The sequence below is a fragment of the Electrona antarctica genome (assembly GCF_951216825.1).
Source record: "Electrona antarctica genome assembly, chromosome: 6".
Taxonomy (NCBI): domain Eukaryota; kingdom Metazoa; phylum Chordata; class Actinopteri; order Myctophiformes; family Myctophidae; genus Electrona; species Electrona antarctica.
In genome coordinates, this window is record NC_136811.1 from 56,686,871 (window position 1) to 56,707,680 (window position 20,810).

Sequence of the window (20,810 nt, forward strand, 5' to 3'; positions counted from 1 at the left end):
ACGGTTCTCGATTTACGAGGATCACAGACGTACTCACGTACACACACACACACACACACACACACACACACACACACACACACACACACACACACACACACACACACACACACACACACACACACACACACACACACACACACACACACACACACACACACACACACACACACACACACACACACACACACACACACACACACACACACACACACACACACACAACGATGTATAAAGGAGAGAACGACTGACGAGTCATCGTTACCTATGTCCAGGTTCACGCCTTCTCCTTCCACGTCTTCGTCATCCTCCTCTTCCTCGTCCTCCACCTCCGACACCTCGCTGTCGTCGGAGTCCGACTCAGACTCCTCCAGCTCCACCTCCACGCCCCCCCTGGTGGCCAGCAGCCGTCCTGCGACATGCGCCTGGGATGGAACCACAATGAACCGTTTAACAAGATTTAACCCATTTTGGGCGGGAACCCCTTCTGGTGTTTTAACTAAGCATTATGTTATACTTTAGCAGAGCTATTGAAAATAGCAGATCTACAAGCTCATAGCACGCCACCGAGTGGCACGCTATGATCTTGTAGATCTGCTATTTTTGAAAATTTGTAAAAATGCGGCACAATTCTTTGAATATATATTCTTTCAGAGTGAAACTTTTTTTATTTCGACGTCAGGCCTAAATGAACATGATTTAGAACACATTACAGGGACATTTCAGCGCTGGGAGTAGTTTAGACTAGTCATTGGTTAGACATGGGTTAAGGTTAGGTTTAGGTGTGCTACCCGCCAGTTATAACTAAGTATGCACCCCAAGCATTTTACATAGATTTACATAGATTGTGCATAACATTCACCCATTCACACACACACATTCACACACCGATGGCGGAGGAAACCATGCAAGGCACCAACCTGCTCATCAGGAGCAAATAGGGGTTCAGAGTGTTGCTCAAGGACACTTCGACACCAACTCTGGGGGTCGGCGGCCGGATATACTGTATATTTGTGGGCCTCCTGACCTCGACATGAAAACGTTTGAGAACCACTGACATAGAAACATGAGGTTTTAACCCTGTGAGAACCACTGACATAGAAACACAGGTTTTAACCCTGTGAGAACCACTGACATAGAAACATAGGGTTTAACCCTGTGAGAACCACTGACATAGAAACATGAGGTTTTAACCCTGTGAGAACCACTGACATAGAAACATGAGGTTTTAACCCTGTGAGAACCACTGACACAGAAACATGAGGTTTTAACCCTGTGAGAACCACTGACACAGAAACATGAGGTTTTAACCCTGTGAGAACCACTGACATAGAAACATAGGTTTTAACCCTGTGAGAACCACTGACATAGAAACATGAGGTTTTAACCCTGTGAGAACCACTGACATAGAAACATAGGTTTTAACCCTGTGAGAACCACTGATATAGAAACATAGGTTTTAACCCTGTGAGAACCACTGACATAGAAACATAGGTTTTAACCCTGTGAGAACCACTGACATAGAAACATAGGTTTTTCAGAAAACTGTCAGGATTTAGAAGACGTTTTGTAGAATGTGGTCTCAGGTCTCAATGGGTTAACCCATTCTGGGCGGGAACCCCTTTTGGTGTTAGCATTATGTTATGCGTTAGCTATTGAAAAATAGCAGACTTGTAGGTCTGCTATTTTTGAAAAATCGAAGAACGACTGACATAGAAACATAGCTTTTTCTGGAAACTGTCAGGATGTAGAAGACATTTTTAGAATCTGATCTCAGGTCAAAATGGGTTAGAATAACAATCTTAGCCGACACTGATACCGTTTAGTTTAGTTTTTGTTAGTGTCAGGATTTACAAGACGTTTTGTAGAACGTGGTCTAAGGGCTCGATGGGTTAACCCCATTCGGGGGTGAGCGTGAACTGTGATCAAGGAGAGCACAGGTTTCCATTTTCAACCCTGTTCATTATTCATTGGTCATTTGAGCCATGGACCGCCATACATGAGCCATGGACCGCCATACATGAGCCATGGACCGCCATACATGAGCCATGGACCGCCATACATGAGCCATGGACCGCCATGAGCCATGGACCACCATACATGAGCCATGGACCACCATACATGAGCCATGGACCGCCATGAGCCATGGACCGCCATACATGAGCCATGGACCGCCATGAGCTATGGACCACCATACATGAGCCATGGACCACCATACATGAGCCATGGACCACCATACATGAGCCATGGACCACCATACATGAGCCATGGACCGCCATACATGAGCCATGGACCACCATACATGAGCCATGGACCGCCATACATGAGCCATGGACCACCATACATGAGCCATGGACCGCCATACATGAGCCATGGACCGCCATACATGAGCCATGGACCGCCATACATGAGCCATGGACCGCCATGAGCCATGGACCGCCATACATGAGCCATGGACCGCCATACATGAGCCATGGACCGCCATACATGAGCCATGGACCGCCATACATGAGCCATGGACCACCATACATGAGCCATGGACCGCCATGAGCCATGGACCGCCATGAGCCATGGAACGCCATACATGAGCCATGGACCACCATACATGAGCCATGGACCGCCATACATGAGCCATGGACCGCCATACATGAGCCATGGACCGCCATACATGAGCCATGGACCGCCATACATGAGCCATGGACCGCCATACATGAGCCATGGACCGCCATACATGAGCCATGGACCGCCATACATGAGCCATGGACCGCCATACATGAGCCATGGACCACCATACATGAGCCATGGACCGCCATGAGCCATGGACCGCCATACATGAGCCATGGACCACCATACATGAGCCATGGACCACCATACATGAGCCATGGACCACCATACATGAGCCATGGACCGCCATGAGCCATGGACCGCCATACATGAGCCATGGACCACCATACATGAGCCATGGACCACCATACATGAGCCATGGACCGCCATACATGAGCCATGGACCGCCATACATGAGCCATGGACCGCCATACATGAGCCATGGACCACCATACATGAGCCATGGACCGCCATACATGAGCCATGGACCGCCATACATGAGCCATGGACCGCCATACATGAGCCATGGACCGCCATACATGAGCCATGGACCACCATACATGAGCCATGGACCACCATACATGAGCCATGGACCACCATACATGAGCCATGGACCGCCATACATGAGCCATGGACCGCCATACATGAGCCATGGACCGCCATACATGAGCCATGGACCACCATACATGAGCCATGGACCGCCATACATGAGCCATGGACCGCCATACATGAGCCATGGACCGCCATACATGAGCCATGGACCGCCATACATGAGCCATGGACCGCCATACATGAGCCATGGACCACCATACATGAGCCATGGACCACCATACATGAGCCATGGACCACCATACATGAGCCATGGACCACCATACATGAGCCATGGACCGCCATACATGAGCCATGGACCGCCATACATGAGCCATGGACCGCCATACATGAGCCATGGACCACCATACATGAGCCATGGACCACCATACATGAGCCATGGACCACCATGAGCCATGGACCGCCATACATGAGCCATGGACCACCATACATGAGCCATGGACCGCCATACATGAGCCATGGACCACCATACATGAGCCATGGACCACCATGAGCCATGGACCACCATACATGAGCCATGGACCACCATACATGAGCCATGGACCACCATACATGAGCCATGGACCACCATACATGAGCCATGGACCGCCATACATGAGCCATGGACCGCCATGAGCCATGGACCACCATACATGAGCCATGGACCGCCATACATGAGCCATGGACCGCCATACATGAGCCATGGACCGCCATACATGAGCCATGGACCACCATACATGAGCCATGGACCACCATACATGAGCCATGGACCGCCATGAGCCATGGACCACCATACATGAGCCATGGACCGCCATGAGCCATGGACCACCATACATGAGCCATGGACCGCCATACATGAGCCATGGACCGCCATACATGAGCCATGGACCACCATACATGAGCCATGGACCGCCATGAGCCATGGACCACCATGAGCCATGGACCACCATACATGAGCCATGGACCGCCATACATGAGCCATGGACCACCATACATGAGCCATGGACCGCCATACATGAGCCATGGACCGCCATACATGAGCCATGGACCACCATACATGAGCCATGGACCGCCATACATGAGCCATGGACCACCATACATGAGCCATGGACCGCCATGAGCCATGGACCACCATACATGAGCCATGGACCGCCATGAGCCATGGACCACCATACATGAGCCATGGACCGCCATACATGAGCCATGGACCGCCATGAGCCATGGACCACCATACATGAGCCATGGACCGCCATACATGAGCCATGGACCGCCATACATGAGCCATGGACCACCATACATGAGCCATGGACCGCCATACATGAGCCATGGACCACCATACATGAGCCATGGACCGCCATACATGAGCCATGGACCACCATACATGAGCCATGGACCGCCATACATGAGCCATGGACCACCATGAGCCATGGACCGCCATGAGCCATGGACCACCATACATGAGCCATGGACCGCCATACATGAGCCATGGACCACCATGAGCCATGGACCGCCATGAGCCATGGACCACCATACATGAGCCATGGACCGCCATACATGAGCCATGGACCGCCATACATGAGCCATGGACCACCATGAGCCATGGACCACCATACATGAGCCATGGACCGCCATACATGAGCCATGGACCGCCATACATGAGCCATGGACCGCCATACATGAGCCATGGACCGCCATGAGCCATGGACCGCCATGAGCCATGGACCGCCATACATGAGCCATGGACCACCACCATGAGCCATGGACCGCCATGAGCCATGGACCACCATACATGAGCCATGGACCACCACCATGAGCCATGGACCACCATGAGCCATGGACCACCACGAGCCATGGACCGCCATACATGAGCCATGGACCGCCATGAGCCATGGACCGCCATGAGCCATGGACCGCCATACATGAGCCATGGACCACCACCATGAGCCATGGACCGCCATGAGCCATGGACCACCATGAGCCATGGACCACCATACATGAGCCATGGACCGCCATACATGAGCCATGGACCGCCATACATGAGCCATGGACCACCATACATGAGCCATGGACCGCCATACATGAGCCATGGACCACCATACATGAGCCATGGACCACCATACATGAGCCATGGACCACCATACATGAGCCATGGACCACCATACATGAGCCATGGACCACCATACATGAGCCATGGACCGCCATACATGAGCCATGGACCACCATACATGAGCCATGGACCGCCATACATGAGCCATGGACCGCCATACATGAGCCATGGACCACCATACATGAGCCATGGACCGCCATACATGAGCCATGGACCGCCATACATGAGCCATGGACCACCATACATGAGCCATGGACCGCCATGAGCCATGGACCGCCATACATGAGCCATGGACCACCATACATGAGCCATGGACCACCATGAGCCATGGACCGCCATACATGAGCCATGGACCACCATACATGAGCCATGGACCGCCATACATGAGCCATGGACCACCATACATGAGCCATGGACCGCCATGAGCCATGGACCGCCATACATGAGCCATGGACCACCATACATGAGCCATGGACCGCCATACATGAGCCATGGACCACCATACATGAGCCATGGACCACCATACATGAGCCATGGACCGCCATGAGCCATGGACCGCCATACATGAGCCATGGACCACCATACATGAGCCATGGACCGCCATACATGAGCCATGGACCGCCATACATGAGCCATGGACCACCATACATGAGCCATGGACCGCCATGAGCCATGGACCACCATACATGAGCCATGGACCACCATACATGAGCCATGGACCACCATGAGCCATGGACCACCATGAGCCATGGACCACCATACATGAGCCATGGACCACCATACATGAGCCATGGACCACCATGAGCCATGGACCACCATGAGCCATGGACCACCATACATGAGCCATGGACCACCATACATGAGCCATGGACCACCATACATGAGCCATGGACCACCATGAGCCATGGACCGCCATACATGAGCCATGGACCGCCATACATGAGCCATGGACCACCATGAGCCATGGACCGCCATACATGAGCCATGGACCGCCATGAGCCATGGACCACCATACATGAGCCATGGACCACCATACATGAGCCATGGACCGCCATACATGTTTGATGACATTTAGCTAGTGATGCACCGAATATTCGGCCGCAGAAAATATTTGGCAGAAAATGGCTAAAAATGCATTTTTGGCCGATTCGGTTTCGGCCCGAATAGGCAGAAAATATATCACCGGATAGTGTATGCAATTAATGCATTCAAAAGAGCTGAATAAATGTTTTATGGACCCATGATTATTATTTAAGTTAGGTTTTGCCATAACCATTTCCTTTGCCATAAATCAGGTAGCTTTAAGGTACGGCCATGACAGCAATGGTAGGAAAAAAGATATATAATATTAATCATATTCGGATATTCAGTATTTGGTTGCCAAGAATGTCCCTTTCGGTGCCATTTAGCCTCTCAGACCCCAAAACAGGGTGACCAGATGTCCCCCTTATAGAGTGGGACAGGGTGACCAGATGTCCCCCTTATAGAGTGGGACAGGGTGACCAGATGTCCCCCTTATAGAGTGGGACAGTCTCTCAATAAGGGCCAGATGTCCCCCTTATAGAGTGGGACAGTCTCTCAATAGGGTGACCAGATGTCCCCCTTATAGAGTGGGACAGTCTCTCAATAGGGTGACCAGATGTCCCCCTTATAGAGTGGGACAGTCTCTCAATAGGGTGACCAGATGTCCCCCTTATAGAGTGGGACAGTCTCTCAATAGGGGCCTTACAGGGTGACCAGATGTCCCCCTTATAGAGTGGGACAGTCTCTCAATAGGGTGACCAGATGTCCCCCTTATAGAGTGGGACAGTCTCTCAATAGGGTGACCAGATGTCCCCCTTATAGAGTGGGACAGTCTCTCAATAGGGGCCTTACAGGGTGACCAGATGTCCCCCTTATAGAGTGGGACAGTCTCTCAATAGGGTGACCAGATGTCCCCCTTATAGAGTGGGACAGTCTCTCAACAGGGTGACCAGATGTCCCCCTTATAGAGTGGGACAGTCTCTCAACAGGGTGACCAGATGTCCCCCTTATAGAGTGGGACAGTCTCTCAACAGGGTGACCAGATGTCCCCCTTATAGAGTGGGACAGTCTCTCAACAGGGTGACCAGATGTCCCCCTTATAGAGTGGGACAGTCTCTCAACAGGGTGACCAGATGTCCCCCTTATAGAGTGGGACAGTCTCTCAACAGGGTGACCAGATGTCCCCCTTATAGAGTGGGACAGTCTCTATAGGGTGACCAGATGTCCCCCTTATAGAGTGGGACAGTCTCTCAATAGGGGCCTTACAGGGTGACCAGATGTCCCCCTTATAGAGTGGGACAGTCTCTCAATAGGGTGACCAGATGTCCCCCTTATAGAGTGGGACAGTCTCTCAATAGGGTGACCAGATGTCCCCCTTATAGAGTGGGACAGTCTCTCAATAGGGTGACCATATGTCCCCCTTATAGAGTGGGACAGTCTCTCAATAGGGTGACCAGATGTCCCCCTTATAGAGTGGGACAGTCTCTCAATAGGGTGACCAGATGTCCCCCTTATAGAGTGGGACAGTCTCTCAATAGGGTGACCAGATGTCCCCCTTATAGAGTGGGACAGTCTCTCAATAGGGTGACCAGATGTCCCCCTTATAGAGTGGGACAGTCTCTCAATAGGGGCCTTACAGGGTGACCAGATGTCCCCCTTATAGAGTGGGACAGTCTCTCAATAGGGTGACCAGATGTCCCCCTTATAGAGTGGGACAGTCTCTCAACAGGGTGACCAGATGTCCCCCTTATAGAGTGGGACAGTCTCTCAACAGGGTGACCAGATGTCCCCCTTATAGAGTGGGACAGGGTGACCAGATGACCCCCTTATAGAGTGGGACAGGGTGACCAGATGTCCCCCTTATAGAGTGGGACAGTCTCTCAACAGGGTGACCAGATGTCCCCCTTATAGAGTGGGACAGGGTGACCAGATGACCCCCTTATAGAGTGGGACAGGGTGACCAGATGTCCCCCTTATAGAGTGGGACAGTCTCTATAGGGTGACCAGATGTCCCCCTTATAGAGTGGGACAGTCTCTCAATAGGGGCCTTTCTCGGCCCCACCCCTCTCCAATTGTTTATATTGTGTTTAGTTTCCAAGATGGCCGCAGCGCCAGGAGGGGGGTAGGGCGGAGGTGAGCGGGTGGGGTCGACATATGCCCTTACTGGGCTGCGTTCACACATTCAAGACACGTGCGTTTGTCTTGTGTCTGTGTTTAATGGCCGCTCCAATGCATTTCCAATGGAAGCCCATATGGTTTGACCAAACATTTTGTTTGATGGGGGGAGGGGGGCAGAAAACATCCATCAAAGCTGTGTTCCAAGCCCGCCCCGCATCACTGCATTCATTCTCACAACCCGTCCTGGCCCGCGACCCGACCCGCGACCCGACATGGCCCACAACCCGACCTGGCCCGCGACCCGACCCGCGACCCGACCTGGCCCGCGACCCGACCTGGCCCGAGACCCGACCTGGCCCGAGACCCGCCAACATTAAATACACGTCAAAAAGTCTTGTACCTGTCCGGTGGCGGTCTGCTCCTGCCCGTTCCCAGGATGCACTCTGGTCATGCGCTCCAGTCCGTTGGCTAGAGAGGAGGACCAGACGAAGATTACTTGTCAGGATTATTCAGGCAAAGAGAACTGCCTGCGATTAACAATACTGTCACGATAATCAGAATGTGTGCTTAAAAGTTTAAATGGTACTTTTTGTTTAACCCATTGATGCCTGAGGCCGAATCTGGGAAGGCCTTCTAGGGCCTGACCTAAGGTTTCTAAAAACCTTCAATTCTGATTAATTCTTTTTTAAATAGTTATGTTGCTACATTCCATACATCTACAATGCGAGCTTGTAGATCCATGCAACATGAAAATACGTGTGGGTCGTGACAGAATGGTGCTTTAACTAGACACACACACACACACACACACACACACACACACACACACACACACACACACACACACACACACACACACACACACACACACACACACACACACACACACACACACACACACACACACACACACACACACACACACACACACACACACACACACTGTAATTTACAGCTAAACACTGCTCTCAAAAATATTTGTCTATTTCTCACTCACTCAAATGTTTTCAAAACATTTGAGCGAGAAATAGACGAAGCACACTACCCGAAGATGGATTCTATTTGATCAACTCACCCACGCTACGAACTTGTAGATCTGCTATTTTTCAATAGCTAAAGTATAACATAATGCTTAAAACAAACACCAAAAGGGGTACTCCGTTCAGAACGGGTTTTAAATCGGCGGCCAATCGATGGATCGGAGCGCCTCTAAGTCTCCTTACCGCTGACCAGCGAGCGTGTCGCTCCGGCTCTCTGCGAGGACGCCGCCAGGGACATGCGCGCCGCCGCGGGAGTGATCCCCCCGCGGACCATGGAGATCTGGATGCCCCCCCCACGGGGGGACTCCTCGTCGGCGGACTGAGGAGGAGGAGGGGGGCTGGGGGACGAGGGGGGGGAGGAGGTGTCCGACGAGGCCAGCATGATGTTGGGGAAGCCCAGCTCCGTCAGCTGGATGTCTATGGTGTACTCCTCCGACGCCATGATGCTGAGGGGGAGAGAGACATAGAGACAGAGACAGAGACAGAGAGAGAGAGACAGAGAGACAGAGACAGAGATACATAGATACAGAGAGACAGAGATACATAGATACATAGATACATAGAGACAGAGAGACAGAGACATAGAGACAGAGACAGAGATACATAGAGACAGAGAGACAGAGAGACAGAGAGAGAGAGACATAGAGACAGAGAGAGACAGAGAGACAGAGAGAGAGAGACAGAGAGACAGAGAGAGAGAGAGAGAGAGAGACAGAGACAGAGACAGAGAGACAGAGAGAGAGACAGAGAGAGAGAGAGAGATCAGATGGCAGTAAATAGTAATAGACTCTATGCTGCACGATTCTTGCTCAAATGTGAATCTCGATTTTTCTCTAAATGAGTTCACGGTTTAGCCTGGCTCCAGCCCTGAATCGCTAGCCACGCCCATTAAGAAAATATGTTCAGGCAATTCAGGTCTGGAGTCTCTGCCTACGGCGGCGTTAGTGTCGTTCGGAAATCCGATCACAGCAGCTGATTGGCCATCAGCCCCGTCACTCGACAGCATCAGACAACAAACATGGCTGCCCCCACTGCAGTAACTCACGACCGTATCAATCTGGCTATTAAATCGACGTATGATAAATAGTTTCTTTACAGACACGAGAGGTTTTATAAAGTGGCGCGCGCTACGAGCTTGTAGGTCTGCTATTTTTGAAAAATGGTGAAAATATTTATTTCAGAAAACTGGAGGATTTAGAAGATTTTTTTTAAATTTCGAGGTCAGGCCTAAATGGGTTAAAGTCTCTCTTGTAGCAAGAACAAAAGAGTTACTAAATGAATTGGACAGCCAACCAGTGACTAAATGAATTGGACAGCCAACCAGTGAGTTACTAAATGAATTGGACAGCCAACCAGTGAGTTACTAAATGAATTGGACAGCCAACCAGTGAGTTACTAAATGAATTGGACAGCCAACCAGTGAGTTACTAAATGAATTGGACAGCCAACCAGTGAGTTACTAAATGAATTGGACAGCCAACCAGTGAGTTACTAAATGAATTGGACAGCCAACCAGTGAGTTACTAAATTAATTGGACAGCCAACCAGTGACTAAATGAATTGGACAGCCAACCAGTGACTAAATGAATTGGACAGCCAACCAGTGACTAAATGAATTGGACAGCCAACCAGTGAGTTACTAAATGAATTGGACAGCCAACCAGTGCTGCACCATTCCTGCTCAGATTTAGAAATGAGATCTCATAGGTGTCTGAATCTAGATCGCGATCTTTTCTCCATGAATTGTGCAGCACTAGCAGCAGCTATATTGGAAAGAAAGAAACCCTTACAGGGGTTTTTTTCCTGAATGCGTTTAGTCACTTGACCATCACCTTACGGGTCCATTTGGTTCCATTTGTACACTCTAGAGCAGGGCTGGGCAACGTTGACGATGGAGAGGGCCACTATATTTCCACCCTCACTCCAGAGGGCCACAGTGCATACTGTCGTAGCAAAAATAGCCGATCTACAAGCTCAAAACACGTCGCGCTGCGACGTGTTTTGAGTTTGTAGATCGGCTATTTTTGCTATTATTTTAATTGAAATCCTGAATTATTTTTAAGTAATTAAAGTGGCTCATGTTTGCATGTTTGGAATTGTAACAGCTGAAATCAATAATATATCAGTATTCTGACATTAAGGGCCGCATTAAAGGACCACTTCACCACTTTTCAACCTATCTTCATATAATAGGTCCTCGCTAATAATCATGAAAAAATTGCACGATTCTTTTCTACTCAGTCTGTGTCTCATAGGAGGGCTGTGGGCAGTTTAGAAACCGTCTTCCAGTGACATCATCATTAGGCAGATTTTTTTTTAAAGAAGATTTTTTTACAAAAATATTTAGATTTTCATTATCGTGAGAACGATGGCTTCCATTTTCGCATTGCAACTTTTCAGGACTAGAAATCCTGCAGTTTCTATTAGCTTGTATTCCCCATCGATGATGTCACTGGAAGACGGTTTCTGAACTGCCCACAGCCCTCCTATGAGACACAGACCGAGTAGAAAAAAATGGCACCATTTTATCATGATTATTAGTGAGGACCTAGTATATGAAGATAGGTTGAAAAGTGGTGAAGTGGTCCTTTAAGTGAAGGTGGGGGCCGCATGTGGCCCCCGGGCCGCCAGTTGCCCACCCCTGCTCTAGAGTTATGCGGGTCCTTGAAATTAAAAACTAAATGGAACATTAGAGTAAATGGACACAAACACGGGAGGACAGATCCAGAAAGAGAGATACAGCTAGGAGTGAGTGAGTGAGTAGCATTCAACTCATCCGAGGCAACGGTTCCTGAGTCATGAGGCTGAAATCACCGGTTTCTGCAGTGAGGCTTGATGTCCCCGAGACATGATGACTGACTAGGGTTGTCCCGATCGGATCGGGCGATCGGAAATCGTTGCCGATCACATCCTTTTCAAATGATCGGAATCGGATCGGGGGCCAAAAACGTGATCGGGACATCCCCTAGTATATCCATATCATGATATTAGATTGTCTGTGATTTGGGATATTGTACTGTTGTGATGATATGGCATATACGTATTCTATAAAATATAAATATGGGATCGGGAAAAAAATCGGTGCTCAAAATCCAATGATCGGAATCGGATCGGGAGCAAAAAAACCTGATCGGGACATCCATATGAGGGCTGGGTTCAATAGAGGGTATGCGCGTGACATCATCATCAAACCAGGAAGTTATGCAGGAACGCCTACTGAGTGGCAAAAAACTACTTTCTGGCCTTGACAGCCCATACATCCACACAGAAAAGTCATATCTGATTGCATTAAACAACATTAAACGATGTTAAACTCACTTTGCCTGTTGCTTTGCCACTCGACTTTATTAAGCATGCGCATACTCCTTTTGGTGTTAGCATTATGCTATGCTTTAGCTATTGAAAAATAGCAGATCTACAAGCTCATAGCGCGCCACCGAGTGCCACTGACATAGAAACATATCTTTTTCAGAAAACTGTCAGGATGTAGAAGACATTTTTAGAATCTGATCTCAGGTCAAAATGGGTTAATAGATACGGCAATAATCGTATCGTATTCCTTGCCGACCAAGCGGAATTATTACATAAACAATTGCCCGGATCACAATTTACAATGTTTATTTGTCTACAAAGCCTCAACAATAAAAGATTAGCGGATTGGGCGGCACGCCGGCACCTGTCGGCAGGTCCTCCCGGTGGGGGCTCCTCACTGGCAGGTGATATCAGTAGGATACGACTACATTTCACCTGTCAGCAGGTCCTCCCCGTGGGGGCTCCTCACTGGCAGGTGATATCAGTAGGATACGACTACATTTCACCTGTCAGCAGGTCCTCCCGGTGGGGGCTCCGCTCCTCACTGGCAGGTGATATCAGTAGGATACGACTACATTTCACCTGTCAGCAGGTCCTCCCGGTGGGGGCTCCTCACTGGCAGGTGATATCAGTAGGATACGACTACATTTCACCTGTCAGCAGGTCCTCCCGGTGGGGGCTCCGCTCCTCACTGGCAGGTGATATCAGTAGGATACGACTACATTTCACCTGTCAGCAGGTCCTCCCGGTGGGGGCTCCTCACTGGCAGGTGATATCAGTAGGATACGACTACATTTCACCTGTCAGCAGGTCCTCCCGGTGGGGGCTCCTCACTGGCAGGTGATATCAGTAGGATACGACTACATTTCACCTGTCAGCAGGTCCTCCCGGTGGGGGCTCCGCTCCTCACTGGCAGGTGATATCAGTAGGATACGACTACATTTCACCTGTCAGCAGGTCCTCCCGGTGGGGGCTCCGCTCCTCACTGGCAGGTGATATCAGTAGGATACGACTACATTTCACCTGTCAGCAGGTCCTCCCGGTGGGGGCTCCTCACTGGCAGGTGATATCAGTAGGATACGACTACATTTCACCTGTCAGCAGGTCCTCCCGGTGGGGGCTCCTCACTGGCAGGTGATATCAGTAGGATACGACTACATTTCACCTGTCAGCAGGTCCTCCCGGTGGGGGCTCCTCACTGGCAGGTGATATCAGTAGGATACGACTACATTTCACCTGTCAGCAGGTCCTCCCGGTGGGGGCTCCTCACTGGCAGGTGATATCAGTAGGATACGACTACATTTCACCTGTCAGCAGGTCCTCCCGGTGGGGGCTCCTCACGGGCAGGTGATATCAGTAGGATACGACTACATTTCACCTGTCAGCAGGTCCTCCCGGTGGGGGCTCCTCACTGGCAGGTGATATCGGTAGGATACGACTACATTTCGGTGAAAACGGAGTACAAAGCAAAACAAATAATAGTTTCTTCTCTTTCTTTCCGTGAAAGCACCAAGAATTCCAAGATAATCTAGAACGGAACCAGTTCTAGAACCAAAGTAAGTTATTTTGGTGGAAAATGGATCTGAGAGTTTAACAAATGGGACCAAAAGTCACCAAATGGACCCTTACGGGTCTGTAACTCGACAGTGTACAAATGGACCCTTACGGGTCTGTAACTCGACCGTGTACAAATGGGACCAAATGGACCCTTACGGGTCTGTAACTCAGACAGTGTACAAATGGGACCAAATGGACCCTTACGGGTCTGTAACTCGACAGTGTACAAATGGGACCAAATGGACCCTTACGGGTCTGTAACTCGACAGTGTACAAATGGAAACAAATGGACCCTTACGGGTCTGTAACTCGACAGTGTACAAATGGGACCAAATGGACCCTTACGGGTCTGTAACTCGACAGTGTACAAATGGACCCTTACGGGTCTGTAACTCGACAGTGTACAAATGGGACCAAATGGACCCTTACGGGTCTGTAACTCGACAGTGTACAAATGGGACCAAATGGACCCTTACGGGTCTGTAACTCGACAGTGTACAAATGGAAACAAATGGACCCTTACGGGTCTGTAACTCGACAGTGTACAAATGGGACCAAATGGACCCTTACGGGTCTGTAACTCGACAGTGTACAAATGGGACCAAATGGACCCTTACGGGTCTGTAACTCAGACAGTGTACAAATGGAAACAAATGGACCCTTACGGGTCTGTAACTCAGAGAGTGTACAAATGGAAACAAATGGACCCTTACGGGTCTGTAACTCGACAGTGTACAAATGGAAACAAATGGACCCTTACGGGTCTGTAACTCAGAGAGTGTACAAATGGAAACAAATGGACCCTTACGGGTCTGTAACTCGACAGTGTACAAATGGGACCAAATGGACCCTTACGGGTCTGTAACTCGACAGTGTACAAATGGGACCAAATGGACCTTTACGGGTCTGTAACTCGACAGTGTACAAATGGGACCAAATGGACCTTTACGGGTCTGTAACTCGACAGTGTACAAATGGGACCAAATGGACCCTTACGGGTCTGTAACTGGACAGTGTACAAATGGGACCAAATGGACCTTTACGGGTCTGTAACTCGACAGTGTACAAATGGGACCAAATGGACCCTTACGGGTCTGTAACTGGACAGTGTACAAATGGGACCAAATGGACCTTTACGGGTCTGTAACTCGACAGTGTACAAATGGGACCAAATGGACCTTTACGGGTCTGTAACTCGACAGTGTACAAATGGGACCAAATGGACCCTTACGGGTCTGTAACTGGACAGTGTACAAATGGGACCAAATGGACCCTTACGGGTCTGTAACTCAGACAGCAGCGGTGGCCTAAGGGTTAGAGGAGCGCCGTTGTTGCCGAAAGGTTGCCGGTTCGATTCCCCGGACGGGCAGGAAAAATCTGGGTGGGGAAGTGATTGTCATCACTCACCCAACACCGCTGAAGTGCCCTTGAGCAAGGCACTGAACCCCCAACTGCTCCCCCTGGAGCTGCTTAGTGGCCAACAGTATAAGACTGTGGTTGTACTGGTCAGCTCCCAGGTTTTAATGTGTGTGTGTGTGTGTGTGTGTGTGTGTGTGTGTGTGTGTGTGTGTGTGTGTGTGTGTGTGTGTGTGTGTGTGTCTGTCTGTGTGTTTCTATGTGTAGGGCATTGCAGAAAAAGAGCACCTGTGCTCAGCTACTTCCCTGGGGAAATAAAGAATACAAAAAGTGTATCAAATGGATCTGTAATGGGGGGAGGACCTCGAGTTGAAATCAAAAGGGTCAAGACCCCTGGGGTGCAGGTGCACCCTCTCTAATAATAAAAGGGAATACATATTCATGGGAAGCAAAACACGTTTAGTAAATTGGTGTCGATGGCAGCTGACATTATGTGAAACAACAACAATCTGACTAATCGAATACCTATTTAACAGCAGCAACAACAACAATAATAATAAACAAAGTATCCAAGAAAGCCTTGGATGGCTTGTTTCCTTCCATTGGGTCAACTTGTACTGAATTCATGTGATCACTCACTCGTCGCTTCGAGTCAATAATCGATTAGAAGGAATCAGAACAGAGAAGAAGCAGCCAGCCAGCCAGGTACAGACCTTAGAGGCTTAGATTATATACAGACACCATATACAGACAGTGCAGCGCAGTAGAGAGTGAAGAACAACAATACAATGGAGGCTGTCTGAATGCTAACAAACTGCCTCATTGTGCTGCTGCCACAGCCAGCCAGGAGAAGGAAGACAGACAGACAGACAGACAGAGCAAGGTGATATCTGTGGCTTTTTTGATGAATTGTAAACAAGTGTAATGCATTATTGGTGTCGTCCACTCACAGTTAACAGTCTTTGTATTGAGTTTGTGCTTGAGATGTACTGTAATTCTGCAAACTGTTAATACATATTTCAATCAATCAAAAAAAAGCTTTACTTTAGTTACAAACAACAACAACAACAACACTAGCCATGCTGCTAGGCTAGCTGCTAAGCTAAGGAGACAGTTAGTTAGAAAGGTAACTTGACACCCGTTGGGAGGGGAACAGAAGAGAAGCTTAAATAAGAGGAGAGCAGTGAGGTTGTTGGTTCTTTTTTTTGGGGGGGGGGGGGAGCAGGTACAGTGGAGTGGAGTACTAGAGACAGCAGCACAACAATGGAGGCTGGATGCTAACTGCCTCATTGTGCAGCCAGACAGCCACACAGCAAGGTGATATCTGTCTGTCTGTCTGTGGCTTGATATACTTTACTTAACAACAACACTAGCCATGCTGCTAGGCTAGCTAGCTGCTAAAGCTAAGGAAGACGGTTAGGTTAGAAAGGTAACTTACAACGTAGAGAAGAGACGCTTCAGAGCTGTGTGTGTGTGTGTGTGTGTGTGTGTGTGTGTGTGTGTCAGAGCTCGTCCCGCTCCTGCTCTCTCCTCTCCTCTCCCCGTGTCAAAACACAGCGCAGAGGAGAGCCGGGGACAAGAGGGGCCCCTCTGCTCTGCTCGCCTTGCTTGGCCGTCCCAACAGCGCCGCCCTGGCGACCCGGAGGCGGCGGTGTAAATATCAAATTTAAAAAAAATCACACCCGTGTGAAGTGAGGGGCGCTCTTATCATCGTATATCATCCAATTTAAAAAAATCACACCTGTGTGAACTGAGTGGTGTAAGGTCTTATATAGCCTGTCTGACGTAATGAAATCATGTCTGACGTAATGAAATCACACCCGGGTGAACAGGGTGAACATAGCAACCATGCTCATTTTTTGAGCACAAACAAAGCCAGTTGTAGGAGTGGTTTACACCACTCAAAACAAAGCCAGTTGTAGGAGTGGTTTACACCACTCAAAAAATGAATATATATAATTAAAAGTGACTGAATGAATGAATAAATTAATGAATGAATGATACGTTTAAATTAAACTTGGTGTTTTGAAAGTTGACGAAATTAATATACTGCCCAGCCTTTACAACAGTGGTTCCCAGACTTTCTCATGTCAAGGACCCCCAAATTGACACTAAATAGCCCGCGGACCCCCCATTTGAAAATATATGCCAGGGACCCCAATAAGAGAAGATTTGTATGGCTCTAGCAGTGATTTTCAACCTGTTTAATTTCAATGACCCCCAGTTTGACATGCATCAGTCTACGGACCCCCCCCATTGAATAGCATTTCTATCTCTGGGACCCCCAATTTATATTGTAAAATCAATGCTAATTTAACTCTGAGAGCGTACAAATGGAACCAAATGGACCCACTCTCTGAGTTACAGACCCAAAGGGTCCATTTGGTTCCAAATTATCATTTAGCTGGGTCCCCCCTGGAACTCCCTCAAGTACCCCTGGGGGTCCCCAGACCCCACTTTGGGAACCACTGCTTTACAAAGCCAAAGTGCAGGACAGGAACTTACATTTTTTTGACTATTTTGTTTATTTCTCTCAGAGGTCAAATCGCTTATTGTTTTCAATCAATCAATCAATTAATCAATCAATCAATAAATCAATCAATCAATCAATCAATCAATCAATCAATCAATCAATGATTTATAGGGGTGACCGTGATACACAATTACCTCATGAACAGATGTACAATATTATGAACACATTAGGCTGGAAACACTTAATAAAGTGTTTTTGTTTCTACACTGTAGGCCTATCTTACAGGTGGCTGTGGCTCAGGAGGTAGAGCAGGTCATCCAATGATCCCTGCAGGGTCGGCGGTTCGAATCCCGGCTCCTCCTTCTGTCCGCAAGGCGAAGTGTCCTTGGGCAAGACACTGAACCCTAGTTACCCTACACTGCCTCCAATGAGCCGGTCGGCGGTCGGTGTGAGCTCGCCACCGCTGGTGTGGGAAGTGAGGACGTCGCTGGCGTCGACTGTTCGCCGCTTCACCTCCCAATGAATGAACCGTTGTAAAGCACTTGGAAAAGCGCTATAAAAATGCAATTCATTATCTTTGTAGGGCATACAGTAAGTATAGGCTACACTTATCAGTGGAATTGCATCGTTATAGGGAACAGTTTGGGTTCGTTGCTAGGGAACGGTTTGGGTGCATTCCGTTGTTATGGTACGTATAGCTGGTGTGCATTGTGTTGCTATGGAGGAACAGCTTGACTCCAGGCTGGGTATACACGACTACAACAGTGGGGTCCGGGGACCCCCATGGGGACCTAAGGGAGTTCCAGGGGGACCCAGCTAAATGATAGTTTGGAACCAAATGGACCATTATGGGTCTGTAACTCAGAGAGTGTACAAATGGAACCAAATGGACCCTAACAGGTCCATTTGGTTCCATTTGTACACTCTCAGAGTTAAAATAACATTGATTTAACAATATAAATTGGGGTCCCAGAGATAGAAATGCCATTAAATGGGGGGTCCATAGACTAATGCATGTCAAACTGGGGGTCCTTGAAATTAAATGGGTTGAGAATCACTGCTAGAGCCGTAACAATCTTCTCTTATGGGGGTCCCTGGCATATCTTTTCAAATGGGGGTCTGCGGGCTAATTGGTGTCAATTTGGGGGTCCTTGACATGAAAAAGTTTGGGAAGTACTGCACTACAGAACGCAGAAGTGACGGGCATGTTCTGGTTCCGTCGTTCCAATTCCATTTTTCCCATAAGGGTTTCCAAAAAAATCAATTATTATAAGCCTAGAATCAACCATATATCCAGGATCCTGGTGATTCATGACCAGAACACATTTGATTCTGTGGAGAAGAATACATAAATAACGTTTTGAATATTTAATACTATATTTAATATGATATGATATGATATAGTACTTTATTGTCAGTTCACACTGAAATTTGTCTTGCGACACAGCAGCCAAGTATGCAGAACACATATACGTACACACATTTGACATAACACAAAGAACAAGACAATTTACATACATAAAGACATGAAGACAAGAGCAATATCCACCGCTTAGATTATCCTGTGGCCACTACGACTCCTGATTAAGCCTCAAGGTCGACTGGTGGACAAAGGACCTCTTTAGTCTGACCTTTTTGTATGCTGGTACACCATATCTCCTTCCTGAAGGTAGCAACCTATATTCTCCATACAACACATGCTTAGTATTAGAGGTGATATTCCTTGCTAACCTTAGGATGCTGTTATCATACGTGGATGTATAAAGTTTCTGAAGTTGTTGTCCAACAATCTTTGAACAAATGTTCAGTTGTTGCAGCATTTGTGACTTTAGGGCTGCAGACAAACATCCATACCAGGTGGTACTACAGTACTGAAGAACACTCATAATAACAGAAGTGAAAAACAAAAGAAGAATCCGTCTACTAGCACCGAAGGATCTTAGACGGCGAAGGAAGTAGATTCTTTGCTTTGTTTTCTTACACACTGAATCAATCTGATCGTGCCATGACAATAGATGGTCTATTACTACTCCTAGGTATTTGTACGAACATACCTGGTTGATCGGTTCACCATGAATAGTAATGGGGGATCTGTGTATCTCTGGTGGTGTACCAAAAACAATCTCTTCTGTCTTTTTTGTGTTAATGATGAGAGCGTTGTTATCACTCCATTCAACCACCTTATTTACTCTGTGTTGGTGCAGTCCAGGATCACTGGAACTATCTAGGAGAGAAATCAAAACTGTATCATCTGAGTATTTTAGAATGTATTGGTCTGGTGTGTCAGTGCGACATTCAGACAGGCATTCCTCAATACGACAGCTGTCAGTATAAAGGGTGAAAAGTACAGCTGAGCTCACACACCCCTGGGGGGCACCAACATTGGTAGTTAATGCTGATGAGAGGGTTGTGTTCACTTTCACCCTCTGTACTCTGTTAGTAAGAAAAGAAGCATACCAGTGAATTAAGTATGGATTCAGTTCCAACTGTACCATTTTTGACACTAGTATATCAGACTGTATTGTATTGAAAGCTGAAGAAAAGTCTAAGAATAGTACTCTCGCATGATTCTTATTTGACTTATCGAGGTGTTTTGTAATTAAGTGGACCAGTGTCACAACCGCATCCTCTG

General features: G+C 48.3%; 1 protein-coding gene across 1 annotated transcript in view; it reads right to left on the bottom strand.

Annotated features, from left to right (window-relative positions):
* The window catches only part of LOC306925181 (uncharacterized protein), a gene marked incomplete at its 3' end in the record, with an annotated part of 37,309 nt that extends 20,055 nt beyond the window's left edge, over positions 1-17,254 (bottom strand). The window contains exons 1-4 of the mRNA XM_079503871.1: positions 17,144-17,254; positions 9,664-9,926; positions 8,841-8,908; positions 266-425 (exon numbers count right to left, since the gene is read on the bottom strand). Coding sequence (XP_079359997.1) covers positions 266-425; positions 8,841-8,908; positions 9,664-9,922 — 487 coding nt within the window. The 5' untranslated portion in view covers positions 9,923-9,926; positions 17,144-17,254. The remainder of the gene's footprint in view (positions 1-265; positions 426-8,840; positions 8,909-9,663; positions 9,927-17,143) is intronic.
* Between the last annotated feature and the right edge of the window lie 3,556 nt (positions 17,255-20,810).